This window comes from Peromyscus californicus, unplaced genomic scaffold (genome assembly GCF_007827085.1).
Source record: "Peromyscus californicus insignis strain IS unplaced genomic scaffold, ASM782708v3 Scaffold_3__1_contigs__length_106647218, whole genome shotgun sequence".
In the NCBI taxonomy this organism is placed as follows: domain Eukaryota; kingdom Metazoa; phylum Chordata; class Mammalia; order Rodentia; family Cricetidae; genus Peromyscus; species Peromyscus californicus.
Window position 1 is genome coordinate 60,825,859 of NW_026294551.1, and position 16,575 is coordinate 60,842,433.

The 16,575-nt window shown below is 45.7% G+C and overlaps 1 protein-coding gene across 7 annotated transcripts in view; it reads right to left on the reverse strand.

Annotated features, from left to right (window-relative positions):
- Positions 1-1,724: 1,724 nt before the first annotated feature.
- Specc1 (sperm antigen with calponin homology and coiled-coil domains 1) overlaps positions 1,725-16,575 on the reverse strand; it is a 281,079-nt gene continuing 266,228 nt past the window's right edge. For all 7 annotated transcript variants that reach the window (XM_052757169.1, XM_052757163.1, XM_052757167.1 and 4 more), the window contains 2 exons: positions 15,496-15,555; positions 1,725-5,540 (listed from right to left, as the gene is read on the reverse strand). In XM_052757169.1, coding sequence (XP_052613129.1) covers positions 5,451-5,540; positions 15,496-15,555 — 150 coding nt within the window. In that variant the 3' untranslated portion in view covers positions 1,725-5,450. The remainder of the gene's footprint in view (positions 5,541-15,495; positions 15,556-16,575) is intronic.

Genomic DNA, 16,575 nt, shown 5'->3' on the forward strand with positions numbered 1-16,575 from the left:
AGACCAGACGTAATACTATTAAAGGAAAAAGGAAAGATGAAGGCCTTGGGGAGGTCAGGTTTCAAGTTTCTCCCCAAGGCTTTCCCAACTTATCATCAAGCTGGAAAATACTGGAACAGATTGTTCACAAGAAGGGCCACAGGCTGGATGCTGTGGTATTCATTCCCGGAACTGACCTCCAAGTCAGAGGGTGAGTAACCGGCAGCTAGACCAATTAATCAAGTGACCGGTATAACCACTATTTCATAGGTTCAGGCATCATGAGCACAGAAACCTGCACTTGGCGCTTAAGGAGCTCAGACTGAAGTTTACACAGCCCAAGAGCAAAGCCCTTCTCACCCAGCAGAGGGAAGGTGGCTGGGGGCCCAGGGCTCTGTGCTTAGGGCCACGAATAGCAACCCATGCTAATCATTCATTTAATTCAGCTAACCCATGAGCCTTTTCCCTACCATTGATGCTGTGTCTTGAATGTATCTCCCCAAAGTTCACGTGTTAGAAACTTAATGGTCAAAGTTCATGCATTAGCAGGTTTGGAGGTGTTATTTTTGGAGGCAACTGGGATTGAGTCATGAGGGTCAGGCTCCCCGTGGTGGCATTGGTGACTTCAAAAGAGTTAGGGACCAGGGCTAGCATGCTTACTCTGTCTCCTCGTGTCCTCTGCCAAGTCACAATGTGGCAAGAATACCTTACCAGACACCAGTGCTGGGCTCCTGGAGGGTCCAGACTTCAGAACTGAGAACTAAATAAACCTCCATTCTTTATAAAAGTACCCAGTCTGTGGTACTGTGTGGTGGCAACAGACACTACCTAAGACAACTGTATGGGGATCTGGGCCCAGGTTACCCTACCTGTAAAGTGCATGTGCCCAATCACAGAATGCCCATGGATGGTGCTTCATTCATGTAGAGAGTCAAGTCCACAGGACAGAACCTGTTTGATGAGCCTCAAAGATCAGTAAATGTGGAGATCATTCCCAAGTGCAGAGTGTGAAAGGCCATCTGTGAAAGGCTCACTCTGCTTGTGCATGAACCAGTGGGGATACGCGCACGTATACAGCCCAAGGCACTCGGTACAAGGCCAAGATGGTACAGGGCAATCAGATGTTGAGTAACCAAGACCTGGTATCTCCTGGCACAACTTTTCCTGTCCCTTTAGACCGAGAGGGAAGTGGTAGCCCCTGAGCTGACTCAGTGTTTGATAAGTCTTATCAGTGACCATCACCCTGAGAAGCTGTACAGGCCCTCAGGAGAAGACCAGGCACTTGAGAGGAAAGAGCGATAAAGATTTTAGGGTGGCCCTCCTCTTCTGTGGCCTGACCAGCCTATGAATGGTGGCTTCCAGGTGATGCTTAGAGACACTGGCCTGCTCTGCTAGCCACATTTTTAATTGCCTGTCTCTTCAATCTTGTCATAACTTTTAAGAACACTGTGTGTAGTTTCCAGGGTCCAGGCAGTCCACTTCCCATCTTACGCACGTTTGTTCAGCTTGGCAGCATCCAGGTGCTGGAAGGTGATCCACGGGTGCTGGAAGGTGATCCACATCCTGCAGCCACAGCAAGACAGCTGCGGATGGGAAGGTCAGAGGTGCCACCTGTAAAGCAGCTGCAGTGGGGACTGTGAAGGGACAAGAACATGCAGGGAGATCGCTTTAAGCAAACTCAAGGCAAGTTTGGTGCTTTGAAAAAATGCTGATAAATGTCACTGGGTGAAAGAATCAAACTGAGATAGAAACAAAATATATTTATTAGAAATGTTACATAGTGGCACACCTTACACTTAGGAGCCCTGTCCACCTCTGACGGCATGTCACATCTGGGCAGTGCTTGGCACTATTTGGGTGCTCTTGAGGGAGAGGAGGCCACACATGGATCGAGTGCATTCAACTACTGTGGTTAAAGTCAGTGAGCTACTCAGGGTGTTCCAGCGTCGGTCAGAGGACCCAGACGTCCAGGGGCTTCAGCAGATGCTGGAGACACTTCTCTTCCATTGCCTGGGGGTGCTCTCAGATGCCAGTGGCAGGACATCTCACACTGGAATAGTTAGGAACTGATGGATTTGGTGAGTGGGTCTGTCCCTAAAGGTCTCAGTTCTCCATTTCCATCGGCCAGTGACAAGTTGCAGGAGAGAAACAGGTCAGAGACCAGCATGTGGCTGGTGCTCGTGAGAGATAGGAAGAGAATATGGCCAATATTCATTATTGCTAGATGGCTGATTTCTTTGGGACAGCCCCCCACCCTCTCAGGGTCTCTTCTACCCAGACTGGTCCCAAATTCTCAGGCTCAACTGATTCTCCTGTCTCCATCTCCAGGATAGCTGAAGCCACGGGCGGTGGCCCTGTGCTAGGCAGGACATGAGTTTCTGTCTTCTAGCCATGGCTTGTATTCTGGATGGTCTACAAAAGCTGAGGAACAACTGGATGAAGAATGAGAACTAAGGAAAGCGTGGCTGCTGAAGTGAGAGGGGACTAGGAAGAGGGACATTCCTTGGGATACTGTCACTGTGGGAAATGGCCTCAGCACTGCCACCCACCAACAGTTCAGACACCACTTAGTGCAGAGAACCACAGACTTCTCAACACGCCTGAGCTTCCCAGGATCTTGCATTTTGCAGTTCTCTTTGTGCTTAGCTGAGGGCAGATGGAAAGAAACATGGCTATGGAGGCCTCTGATGGCCTCTGAAGGATGGTTTGCAGAGAAGCAAAAGAACACAGCAAGAACAAAGCACCAAAGCTGGGTATGGAATCTAATCTCAGCACCCAGGAGGCAGAGGCAGCAAGACCAAGAGTTCAAGGCCAGCCTGGGCTACATGAGATCCTGTTTCACAAAACTCAAAACAAAGCAAAACAAACAAACAACAAAACCAAAACCCAAAACAAAACATAAAACAAAACCAAGAAAAAGTAAGGCACCCCCCTCCCCCAATGCTTCTGTTCTTAGCTGGTCAGTTTTCCATATTCATTTCTATTCCCTGGAGCTCTTCCCAGGCCCTGCGCCTCCACATGCAGTAGTATGGCACCTTGGCAGAGAGCTGGAACTCTGTCAGGCATGCATGCCCTCTGCCTTGCCCCCCAACCACCAGCAATAGCTGCTTCTATTGAGAGGGCATGCCATCCCTCTTCTATGCCCCCTGGCAAGAACGGCAGCAGTCAGGGGAAGCCCCAAAGAGAACACAGACAAGAACAGATGTGGCTGGCTGGTCCTCTGCTGGCTGGTCTTCAGCGACCTAGGGCCCCAAAGTGCCTCTACTTACAGATACTGTGAGGTGTCTGGAGACCAGCATGGGGACTGCTCTGTCAAGAGCTCCAGGTTCTTAGACAGCACCCTGAGAACAGCCAGGGACAGACTAAACTCACATGCCTTCACTGTGGCCTTTCCTACACAACTCCAGAGATTACCCCTGAAGAAACAACACCCAGCTGTGTGGGCAGCACTCCCCCCACCCCACCCCGCTATGATGGCTGGGCAAAGCAGACCCATGGAGACAGTGGGGATGGGGGGGGCACATCATCAATTATGTCAACACATGGGTATGGGAGGCAGCCCAAGCAGCAGCCTTGAGAGGGACCCATTCATCAGCAAGGAGGTTCTGAGGCCTCAACTTCCACTTGGAGATGAAGGGACCAGCAGCTCCTGTGGGGAGAACGAGGGGCGGGGAATAGCGTCGTAGCCCTCTGCAGGGCTGCCCATCAGTTCTGGAGAACTGTGAGCATGTGCAGACTCCATCTCTGCCCCGTTCCAGTTATTCTAACTCACCTGATCCGAGGGTCAGGCATGCAGTTCCTGGAGGAGTTCCAGGGGATCCGTATGGAGCCACAGCCAAGAACTTCAGATAGAGCCTGAAGGTGGAGTCTGTGGCCCCATGAAGCTACATTAGCTTGAGAATCAAGCTGCTGTACCCAGCTGCTACCCACCAGAGGGATGGACTGGAGGGAGGGGCAGAACCCAGATCCTCCAAGGATAGGGCTGGGCCAGCAGACTGGCTCAGACAAGCAGGCAGATTCACCCTAACTATGGCGGTCATTCTCAGGGGTTGCTGTGAGCATATGGTCCTTTGTCCAAGGACCAGTTCAGGGCTATTTGGCACTTAGAATAGGAATGGGTGTTTGTGCATATCCAACTCTCTGAGAGAGGGGCACCCTCATTTGCTGTGAAGTGCACATTTGTTTGTCCAAGAAAAATAGCAAAAAGCTTCTAGAGCAGTGGTCTCAGCCTGTGGGTTGGGACCCCTTTGGGGGTCGCATATCAGATATTCTGCATACCATATATTTACATTATATTCATAACGGTAGCAACATTACAGTTATGAAGTAGCAATGACATAATTTTATGGTTGGGGGTCACTACAACATGAGGAACTCCTAGCATTAGGAAGGTTGGGAACCACTGTCTAGAGCCACCTGGCTTGAGCACTTAGGGAACCAGGGGGATTTTAGGGGACATCACCACTCCTAACAGCTGCTTTCATTAGGCAAATGTAAAAGGCCCAACAAGTGCCAAGGGCCAAGCCTGTTTGGAGCCAAAACGTGGTTTACATTTCTTGTCCACCCAGGATCCCAAGGGGCACACCTCTCAGCCTGCGGAACTGTGCAAATGTACAGGGAGCTCGCCATCACAGGCTGCTTCGCACACGAGACTTGTGTTGAGTTCTATGTGTTCGGCAGACATGTGTGCGAACGGGACTGTCAGTAAACAGCAGGGCAGAAGGTGCCGTGGACAACGGTCACAGTTCTCATCAGCCAGGACACCAGCGCGGCACTCAGGCTGTGTGGTTAATGAGCATGCCAGCTGGCCTCCCGTGGGCCCTCAGCAAGGTACCTAAGTGTCCCTTTGCACTTGTGAGGAATCTAATAGGAACAGCGAGATCTATATGCAGTGTTATCAGCCCTCGGTTATACAGAACCGAGCGAGCATACTATTTCCCTAATCAGTGTGTTTCCAGGTTGCTAAGAAGCAAAAGCTGCTTTTGTTTTTGTGTTTTGTAGGGTTGTTCTTTTATTTGGGGGGTAAGCAGCTGGTAAGGACAAAGTTTTGAATAAAGCAAAGCTAGAGCGGTTTTAGTGAAGGAGGAAGGAGGAGGAGAAGAAAAGACACGGTGATTGAAGGGCTGTTTGTCAGTGTGTAGGCCACGTGTGGGCAGCAAACGGGACTGGCAACACTTGGGAATCTCACAGAAGAGGGCCTGGGTTTGGGACCCAGTGTGTGAGAAGCCAGGCCTGCCTCTCTAGAAACTTCCCATTGGGAACAAGGATTCCTGAGCATGGGCTCCAGACACGTTTGCATCTGAGATGGAGCCAGCTCTGCTTCCCCACAGAGTGCTGGTCCACTTGGCTTAAGCCTTCCTTGGAAATCCAGACGGCTAGGTGGTGGGCACAGCAGGTATGGTGGGCAGTGAGCAGGTGCTTTCAGGACTAACTTCAGGCCAAGAGGCAGCGGCTGTTGCTGGGTCTTCTGTTTATGTCTCAAAGTACTTGTAGATCTGGGCCACATACTGCATCACGCTCTGCCAGTCAGGCCGGTCCGTGTACAGCATCTCACTGAGCTCCTGCAGGGGAAAGGCAACAGTACAAGAGGACACCTCAGACCCCTTTTTACCAAGTGACTCTGATCCAGGTCAGGACTGGTATTGACTGGAAACCTTCCGCTGACAGGAACCAAAGCGTAGGCAAACACAGACCACGCTGAAGTGCTGAGCTAGGCTTTTCGGCAGCTTTACCGGGGAGATATGCCTCTTTCAAAGACCAAAGACATGACTTCCTGTTGCTTTCATCTTTAAACACCATTACAGCGTTTTACAGTCCCCCGAACTTCCACGTTAGAAAATGGTTTCTAGTTTTCTAATGCGCATATGAACCTAAGTCTAGTTTCCTAGGCTCCCACCACAGTGGACATGTTTTCCCACACTCTGCGTCTTCCCAATGGACATGCTTGTGTATGCTTTCTCACACCACTGTGCTTCAGTGGGTGTGTGCTATCTCCAGTTTCCTTCGTTTCCACGCATTGCACTTTGCACTGGGTAGTCTTATCTCTTTCTGTCAAATCAGTTCCTCGAGAGCTAGTCATGGGGTTACCAGAGATGCCTTGAGCCAATTCAAACCACATGCTTTACTAGTGTTATCACCACTTAGTGGCTGGGCTTTCCTTTCTTTCTTTCTTTCTTTCTTTCTTTCTTTCTTTCTTTCTTTCTTTCTTTCTTTCTTTCTTTCTTTCTTTCTTTCTTTCTTTCTTTCTTTCTTCCCCTTTAGTTGAGTGAATTTTTTTTTGGCTCTTTATTTAGTTTTATTAATTTACTAGTTTTGGGGGCTAATTTTGCAAGGAAGTTTGCTTAACAAGCACGTGTAAGGGCAAGGCCAAACGGCGAGAAGACAGGTGAAGAGGACTAGGTGCCTGGCAGGCTACTCACCAAGCTCTTTAGAACACGTTTAATTATTAACTGGGATCGGATGTGGAGTCTTTTGTGGCTGTAACAGAACAACAGCCAGGAGCAGAGGTGCAGAGGGAAAAGCGGCTGAGGAACGCATATCTGCTCCTGGGTAGCCGCCAACTGGCCGCCAAGTGAACACTTCTCTCCTGCTCTGCTCCCTGGTCACGCTAAAATGACCAGCATATCATAATCCACCAGCAAGGGCACTTAGGACACAAGAGGAACCTTCCACACAGTTCTGCCCAGAAAATTTTTTGAAGGAAAAAAAATGAAGTCTTAGAGCAAGGGCTGCTGACTACAGCACAGACTGTAATAAAGACTGACTGAGCACACAGGGGGGCAGAGGCAGGCGGATCTCTGAGTTCGAAGCTAGCCTGGTCTACAGAGTGAGTTCCAGGAGAACCAGAGATAGGGAAAAAAAAATCTGACAGTGTTGATTTAGAGGCAGATGAGCTCTGAGAAGGCATGGCTATGAACTCAGGAGAGACAGAAATCTTTCCTTTCTGTAGAGGAGGCGGTCTGTAGTTTCAGATGATTTGAAAGTGCAGTTACTAGTCACAGTTTAACTCAGACCATTTCACACTAGCAGTTACTGAATCAAAAATATTTTGTGACATAATTAACATCACATCTGAAAATTTTTGGAGAAATGTTTTGCACATTTTAGGCGGGAGGGAGGTTGTCTTAGTAATAATTTCACCACACATGAGATTTGCTTTAATTAACAGTTAACAGCCCAAACCCAGGCTCATATGATTCCACCAAACACATATAGGAGATCTAATACTAGTTATTCAGTTTCCAAAAATGGAAGATGAGAGAATATTTCACAACTCATCCTGTGAAGCCAGATTAGTCTACAACCTGAGGTAGTCAAAGACACTTCGAGAAAACTGTGAGTCAGTTTCTCAGATAAACAGACACAAAACTGCTAGCAGATTGGAAAAAATATTAGTAAACTGAATTCATTAATCTATAAAGTATCATGATCAAAGGAGGCTCATCCAAGGAATGTGAAGCTGGCTCAATGCTTTTAAATCAATATTAACATATTAACAGACTGAGAAAAAAATATGTTCAACAAACTTCAGAATCTATTCATGATTTAAAAAAACCTCTCAAAAAGCAAAACAGAAGTTAACTTATTTTACACACTAAAGGGTATGTACTGCCCCCCCAAACCCAACAGCGGGCACCATACTTAACTGTATAAGATAATGTTTTCCCCCTCAAATCAAGACTGAGACAAAGATGGACTCTCTTTCTTGTCCTGTTTAACACAGTAGTTGAAACTTTAGCTAATAAGGCATGAAAAAGAAATAAAAAGGCATACAGATTACCAAGGAAACAATAAAACTGTTTTTTGCAGATGTTGTAGAGGTTGAAAAGCAAGCCTGCACACAGGGTTAGCAAAGTTCCACTACACAGTCCCACAGACCTCAGTCACTTTCCTGTATGCCAGAAACGAAAAGCAGGGATCTTTAACTAGAAAAAAATAGTACTTACCCCCCCTCCCAAGTTTGTTTAGTTTTAATTTTATGTGTGTGAGTGTTTTCCCTGCATATATGGGTATGTACCACATGTATGCCTGGTACCCAAGATGAGGGCACTGGATCCTCTGGAACTGGAGTTCCAGGCCATTGTGAGCTGCCTTGTGAGTGCTAGGAGCCAAACCTGAGTCCTCTGGAAGGGCAGCCAGTGCTTTTAATCACTGAGCCATCTCTCCACCTCCCACTCCCTACTTTTAAAGTCCAAATCTAACATAATATGTACAATTCTATCTGCAGAAAACTATAAATCATGACAGAAAGCAAATACCTAAATGAGTAGACATGTATTATATATTTGAGTTAAAACATAATATTGTTAAGATTAATTATTCCAAGTTTGATATATAGATATAATATAATCCCAATCAAAATCCCAGAAAATCTTTTTTTTTGTTTGTTTTTTGTTTTGTTTTTCGAGACAGGGTTTTTCTCTGTGTAGCCCTTGCTGCATTGGAACTCACTCTATAGACCATGCTGGCCTCAAACTCACAGAGATCCTCCTGAGTGCTGGGATTAAAGGTGTGTACCACCACTGCCCAGCAATCCCAGAAAACTTTAATTTTTGGTAGGTATTGACAAATGGCTCTAAAATTTATTAATGCAGGGGCTGGAAAGATGGCTCAGAGGTTAAGAGCACTGGCTGTTCTTCCAGAGGTCCTGAGTTCAATTCCCAGCAACCACATGGTGGCTCACAACCATCTATAATGAGATCTGGTGCCCTCTTCTGGCCTGCAAGGATACATGCAGGCAGAGCACTGTATGCATAATAAATAAATCTTAATAAATAAATCTAAAAAAAAATAAAATTTATTAATGCAAAAAAGCAGCAAAACAGTCTAGAAGAACAATGAAGGGGCAAGATTTCAGCTCTGGGAAGGGAGAGGTAAGGATGCTCTCCTCAGTACCTGGTACTGCACTGGACGGCCCTACGTAGAACAAAGGCGAACAAGCAAGTAATGCATATGTCACAGCTCACACCAAAGCAGATCAGAGACCACAACGAAAGCTTTTGAGAGCTCTAGAAAGAATACAAGAGCAAATCTGAGTTGGTAACCTTGGGTTGGGTGATGAGATTTGAACTATATCAAAACATGGACCTTGAAAGAAAATGAATTATTAAACTGGATCAAAATTAAAACCTTTGCTGAGAAAGATACTGTTAAGAGAATGAAAAGATAACTCTCAGACTGGGAGAAAATATCTGAAGATCAAGTATGATAAGGACTTGTTTCCAGCATGTGTGTGTGTGTGTGTGTGTGTGTGTGTGTGTGTGTGTGTGTATGTGTGTGTGTGTCTATGTGCGCGCGTATGCATGTGTATCTTTTACAAACCAACAATAAGAAAACAGATTTAGAGAGGGGCAAAGACACCACACCAAGGAAGACAAGTGGCCAACAAAAAACTGTGAACAAATCAGAGCTCAGCACAGTTTTCCAGCAGAGAAACTCACATTAAATCTAGTGAGGGGTGTGGCCATGCACTTTGATCTCAGCTCTCTGGAGAGTGAGACAGGAGCATCAGGAGTCACGGCCAGCCTTGAGGATGCAGGGAAGCTCTGTCTCAAAGACCCACTCCCACAACAAAACTAATCAAAACAAGACACAACAAGGAGACAGGTGCTACAAGAATAGCTAAACCCAAACAACGACAATGACATTACTACAGGCAAGTGTCAAAACACTCTTACCTTAAAAGCACTCTAATAAAATGGTCATACCATTTATGAATAATTGCTGTGATTCCACCAGAAAATATTCATTCACCCAGTGTGTGTATGAGTGTGTGTGTGTGTGTGTGTGTGTGTGTGTGTGTGTGTGTTACATGTGCATGTCATGGCACACCTGTGGAGGTCAGAGAACAACTTGCAGGAGTCAGTTCTTCCCTTACATCATGTGGATCGCAGTGACTGAACTCAGATCACCAGGCTTGGTGGCAAGAACCTTTACCTACCGAGCCATCTTGCTGGCCCACAAGGCAGTTCCTGACAAGAGGAAACGGGAGGTGTTTTTGGTTTTTCTTTTAAATTTCATTTTATGGTGTCCTGCCCGCATTTATGCCTGTCCTCCACGAGTGTGGATGCAGGTACTTTTTGAACAGGAGATAAAAGGAGCTCCAGGTAGCATTAAATCTAGAAGATATCTTCTTCCCCTACTTAATGCTAAGGCAGGCCTTTCTCATGGGGGTGGGGTGGGGTGGGGGGTGGCTTTTGGCTAAAGGCACTGGTTAATCCTAGTCACTCAAAGGGAGGGGAATTCAGTGACATTCCTGCACCTGTGTGCTGGACAGCTGTAGATCCACAGAATAAGAACCCTTTGCAACTGGTTGTCAACTCAGAAGCAAAGAGATGCTTCTCCCATGTGGTTTGGTGTGACTAACGTAGGGATGGATTACTATGGGTTGAGCACCTAATTAATGGGATGCAGCAGATAGAACACATACAATGGACCACAAAAATTCCCCAGACAGAATGAAAATGAACTTGACTTTGAAAATACTAGATAAGAATTTCTTTAGTACCCTGATGCTGGAGAGATGGCTCAGTCGTCATGAGGACTGGTTGCTCTTCCAGAGGTCCTGGGTGATGTTCCCAGCACCCAAATTGCCTGTGACTCTAGTTCCAGGGGATGTGATGCCATCTTCTGGCCTCTATGGGCATCCGGTACATACGTGGCTATTGTGTGTACTATAGTTTCCTGTTTTATTCACTTCCTAGCACATACTTGCTACTAACAGTGTATGACCTGGCACTGTGCTAAGGGCCTTTTGTAATAAAAAGAGAAGGGACTTGTGCATCCAGGCTCACAGCAGCGTTTGCTGAGAAGAGCTAAACTACGATGGTACCCTAATGTTCAGTAACGGATGAACGGATGAGCAGAATGTGGTATAACCACACCACTCACCTTAAAAAGGAAGGGAATTCTAACAGATGAACTTTGAGGACCTTATACTACGTCACATAAGGCATACATGAGACGGATATGGTGGAGCAAGTACACTTACACGGAGTGTCTGAACTAGGTGTGTCTGAGAACAGTGGCTGCCAGGCTGAGGGTGGAGGTAGGGAGTTAATGTTTAACAGACTCAGAGTTTCGATTTTGCAAGTTAAGAATTCTACGTGGGGAGGGCGGCAATGATTGCACCACATTGTGAAGGTACTTCACCCCACTTAAAATGATTCAGACGGTAAAACTTATAAAAAGTAACTGACCTCACTTACCGGACTCTCAAATGTTCAGAAAGACAGTGGGTAAGGCTTTTGAGAGTTCAGTCCTGTGCAGTGACTGTCCTGTACATGCCCTGAGTAAGCAAGCATGTCATGGACAAAATGGCCACGGTGAGCCCTCACCAAGCCACAGACAGTTAGTCCTGGAGGACATACCACAGTGGCTCTGAAGCAGTAACAATGATGCCACGAACGTTTGCCCAATTCTTTCTGTGTGGATTGTGATTGGTGGCTGAGCAGGAATGTGTTCTAAAGTTCAGGGTACACTACAGAGCTTCACTTTGAAGTAATCTCCCTTGCTTCTCTGTTTACTCCCAAAATGTGTACATGCTTACATAGATATGGATACACAGAAACTTAAGACGTGTTTTTATTATTTTTAATTATGTGTACATGTGTGTGTTTGAATGTGAGTTTCTGCACAAGAGTGCAGTGACCGCAGAGGCCATTAAAGGGGTGTCAGACTCCCTGGAACTGAAGTTACAGACAGTTGTGAGCTGCCCAACACAGGTGCTGAGAACTGAACTCTGGTCCTCAGCAAGAGTAGTACGAAGCCTTCTCTCCAGCTCGATTTTATTTTTTAAACGTTTAGTGTTCTATTTTCTGAGTAAGGTCTAGAGAAAATGGTTACATGTGACATATGGAGGATTTTGGTATTTCTACAGAACTGTCCATTCTGTTTCAAATTCACATCAGCATGCTATCGCCGTTCAGAGCACGGCTTTCTCCACAGCTCTTTCACTTTTCATTTCTCCAACTCCTCCATCCTTGGAAGGCTATGGACTTACAACTCACTGCTACTTCAGTTTGTGTTTTCCTGACAGTTCCTTCTTCTTCCTGACTGTATATGGATTAAAACAACCAAAAACGCCGGGCGGTGGTGTCGCACGTCTTTAATCCCAGCACTCGGAGGCAGAGGCAGGCGGATCTTTGTGAGTTCGAGGCCAGCCTGGGCTACAGAGCGAGATTCAGGAAAGGCGCAAAGCTACACAGAGAAACCCTGTCTCAAAAAACAAAAAAAAAAGAAAAAAAAACAACAAAAAACAATTTTGGCCAAGCATAGTGGTGGTGCATGCCTCTAAACACAGCATTTGGGAGGCTGAGGCAGGAGGATCAGAAGTTCAAGGTCATTCTCAACTAAATAGTGATATCAAAGCCAGCTTTGTGTTTTACACACACACACACACACACCACACCACATATGTAATACATTGGGTTACACGTGGCACTTTTTAACTATACCCAACCAGAAGTAACAACAGTAATTAATAACCTTTGGTCAAGTTCTATTGAAAGATTATGTAAGAAGTTTCAAGAATGGGAAAGCCAATTAACAGTGGCTTAAATCAGATTTTTGTTGTTGTAAATAAGAAACCCAAAAGCTGACTCCAGGTTGGTTATCACTCGGTATTGTCTCTTTTGTCCACTCCATAATATTTATTTATTTATTTATTATTATTATTATTTATTAATTTATTTATTTATGTATATGTTGGAGGCAGGGTTTCATGTGACCTACAGTGTCCTCCAACCTACTGTGTTCATTGGCTTTTCCACTCTAGAGACTAACTACATATTAACCAGTAAAGGGTCTCACGGTTCTTCCAGCCTTCGCTGTCTATTCAGCCTGTGGGGTGGCTTCCTGATGTTCGCTTTCTGTCCACCATCATTCTCGCTTGCTGTATCTAACCAGTCTGGCAACCCATCCATTGTGTTTTCTTATTCCAAAATTTCATTTCTAGTAGTTTTGTAACCGTCCTGGTGGCACAAAAACATTCTAAAAAGATACTTGTGCCGGTCCCTTTGGAGATTGGCCTCTTTAAACATTGGTCCCCATGGACTTGTAATTTCTCCAGGAATCTCTTGCTGGGACAAGAGAAGGATCTGGCTTGTCTCAGTGAACTATTCATACAGTTCTGTCAACTTGTGAGACCACCTGGCCGGGGAGACCTGAGACTGGACAATGATGGGTACCGATGGGCAGGAATGCTTAATTACACATCTCTTGCCCTGTTTAAGTCTAAGCCTCTTGTCAGGGCCTTAAAGATGGACTGGGAGTGTTTGTGTAGGGGTCACTGGGCCTCTATGTTCCTAGTATGGCCACACTGTACAACTCCCCTCTCCCTGCTTTCACGATTAGTTATCTGTTGAATTGGCTTCCCAAGGTTAGTCAAGCTTAGCATATTAGGGTTAGGAGGGCCAAGGCTCTGGTTCTGACAACTTCAGTAACAGGCTTGAGTCCTTATGAATCTCCCTCTCTTTATATTTATAGCACTATGTCCCTCCCTGGTTTCTGTTCCTCTTCTGTTCCTCTTTTTGTCTTTTTTGTTCTCTCTCTCTCTCTCTCTCTCTCTCTCTCTCTCTCTCTCTCTCTCTCTCTCTCTCTCGTTTTTTCAGAGCTGGAGGGAGTCTCACTATGTTGTCCAGGCTGGGCTTGACCTCAAGAGTCAAGCTAAGCCTCAGCTCCTGGAAACTAGGGTTAGATATGTGCCACCACATATGTTCTCTTAAACATTTTAGCATGTGTGCATGTGCTGTGTGGGGGTGCATAGGTGTGCTGAGGTCAAAAGTCAGCATCCAGCGTCTTCCTCAGTCCCTCTCGACTTTTTGCGACAGGTACCCTCAGGCTGACAGGAGCTCACGGGCCAGCAAGACCCTCTGGTGCTGGGATTACACACTTGGCTTTTTCATACAGTCTGTAGATCTCAACACTGGTCATCATGCTCGCCCAGCAGGCACTTCACCCCGAGCCATCTCTCCAGTGTCCCTTACCTCCCTGACAGAGTTAAACAGTTAATATCTGTTCCCCCGTTCTGGCAGGTAATCCTCTCTCTCACTGGGTGGACCTGCTGGCTGGCTCAAGTCAATCCTTTTCTTGTCTGCTCTGTAATTTTGGCTTGTGCATATTTCAGAAGTCATTAAATGACAGGCGCTTCCTGCATTGCAGAGTTTTAACTAGGTGCTCCAGATAGAAATCTGGATTCCAAACCTCATCTGGTCTTTGTACCCCATCCCACCCCACAAGGCAGAGACAAACCTCATCACCTCTCCAGGAGCAGGTGGAGTTTTCACAACATCTGACTCATAGCTCACAGCTTCGCTTTTCACTTTGTTTTAAATTTCTGATATGTACATATATATATATATATACATACATATACATATTTTTTAATTTTAATTTTAATTTTAATTTTTGGAGACTGTCCTGGAACTCACCATATAAACCAGGCTGGCCTTGAACTCAGAGATCCACCTGCCTTTGCCTCCTGAGTGCCGAGATTAAAGGCATGCACAACCACTATGCAGCTCTTTTTTATACTTTCTTGAGAGCTCAGTTATACTTGATATTTTCTTTTTGCTTTTGAAAAACATTATTACATTTTACATTTATTTTATTCAGTATGTATATGTACGTACAGCCCAGGCACTTAAGGAGAGGTCAGAAGACAACTTTTGGAACTTGGTTCTCTCCTTCCAACATGTGAGAACCACAGACTGAATTCAAGTCATCAGCCTTGGAGGTAAGTACTTTTTCCTGGTCCCACTGGCCCAAAATTTGATACTTTTTTATTTTTATTTTATTGTTTTTGAGATAGAGTCTCACTACATAGCCTTAGCTGTCCTGGAATTCACTATGCAGACCAGGCTGGTGTTGAACTCATAGAGATCTGCCTGTCTCTGCCTCCCAAGTGTTGGGACTAAAGATGTGCACCACAACACCTTGGTGTCATTTTCTTTTAAAGACATTTCACTGAGATTTCTTGGTGATACAAACAAGAGAATTTTAATAATAATCTAGCTCACTGTTTTGCCAGAACTGAAATTTATTCATAATGAAATCTTAATTTTAAGGACTCTGAGTCTAGAGCTAGAGAGATGGCTTAGCAGTTAAGAGAACTGGCTGCTCTTCCAAAGGACCTGGGTTTGATTCCCAGAGCCCACTTGGCGGCTCACAGTCATCTCTAACTCTAGTTTCAGGGGATCCGGCATCCTCTTTTGGCCTATAGAGGCACCAGGCACACATGGCATACACGGAACACATGTAAGCAAAACACCCACAAACATAAAATAATGATGATGATAATAATAATAATAATAACAACAACAACAACAACTAGAAACAAACAAACAAAAAACCCCCGAGTCTACATCCTTTTCAACTGGATCACTTTATATTAGGAATCCCGAGTAACAGATCAGCAAATGGATCTGAGCATTCTTTATTGGTTACTCAGTGGGTAGCAGGAAGTTCTTTCTCATGCAGTAGGAAAAACATCAAAAGGACACAAAATAGGACACTTACCAGGCTGGGTTTGACGCCTACACTCTCAGCGGCTTCAAACGCCAACAAGAGGTTCCTTTTCTGTGTGACAAAGACAAAGACACCGGGTGAGGGAAGAGCCGGCCCGACGCCCTACAGAGTGCTCACCATGAGCCAACAAGTAACCCCACGTCAACTGTGCAGACCAGCTCCGTCTCAGGAAGGAAAGGTTCACAGCTTACGACTGCCACTGGGGAAAATGACACGGACTGACGAAAATGACACGGACTGACTGCTGTGGATTATGCTCATTGTTAATAAAAGGCTGACTGGGTGATAGCTGGGCAGGAAGAGATTCAGCTTGAGAGCCAGACTAGGGGAATTCTGGGAAGAGGAAGGGCAGAGTCAGGAGAGATGCCAGCCAGCTGCAGGGCAAGCAGGATGCGTAGAAAATGAGATAACAAGCCACGAGACACGTGACAAAGCATAAATAGAAATATGAGTTAATTTAAATGTAAGAGTTAGCTAATAACAAGCCTGAGCTATTGGTCGAGCATGTATAATTCATATTCAGCCTCTGAGTTGGCTATTTGGGGACCAGGTGGTCGGGACAGGAAATATCCAATTACACATAGCGGCCCAAAAGTGCGGCATGTACATCCACATAAAAAAAAAAAGCTTAAAAAAAGGGTTCTAGACACATAAAAACGGAGCTGACAGCAGCTTCATGGTTCATGTCTCTTATGCGGGCTGTGGTGTAGAGACTCGTCCCCTGGCTGCTGCAGGCAGGCTGGAGCAGCAGCATGGCTAATTCTCGCAGTCTCACACAGGCCACAGTACAGAGAGGTCTCTCCCAGCTGCAGCAGCATTCCCCATGGGCTGGCTACTCCTGGGCTGGCTCCAGAGAGTAGCACCTAGCCCTAATCCATCTTTTGTTCAGCAGCTACCCTTTGTTTCTCTTGTAGCTTTATGTGAATCTTGTCTGAGAGTTTCCCAAGGATACAAAGTCTATGCAAAACTTGGTTTGGAAACCCGGAAAACTGTGGTACCCGATGAATTAAGAAATTTGCATTTGGCACTGTATTTTTGGAAGCTTCTTTCAGGTTGTTTTGAACATATGGA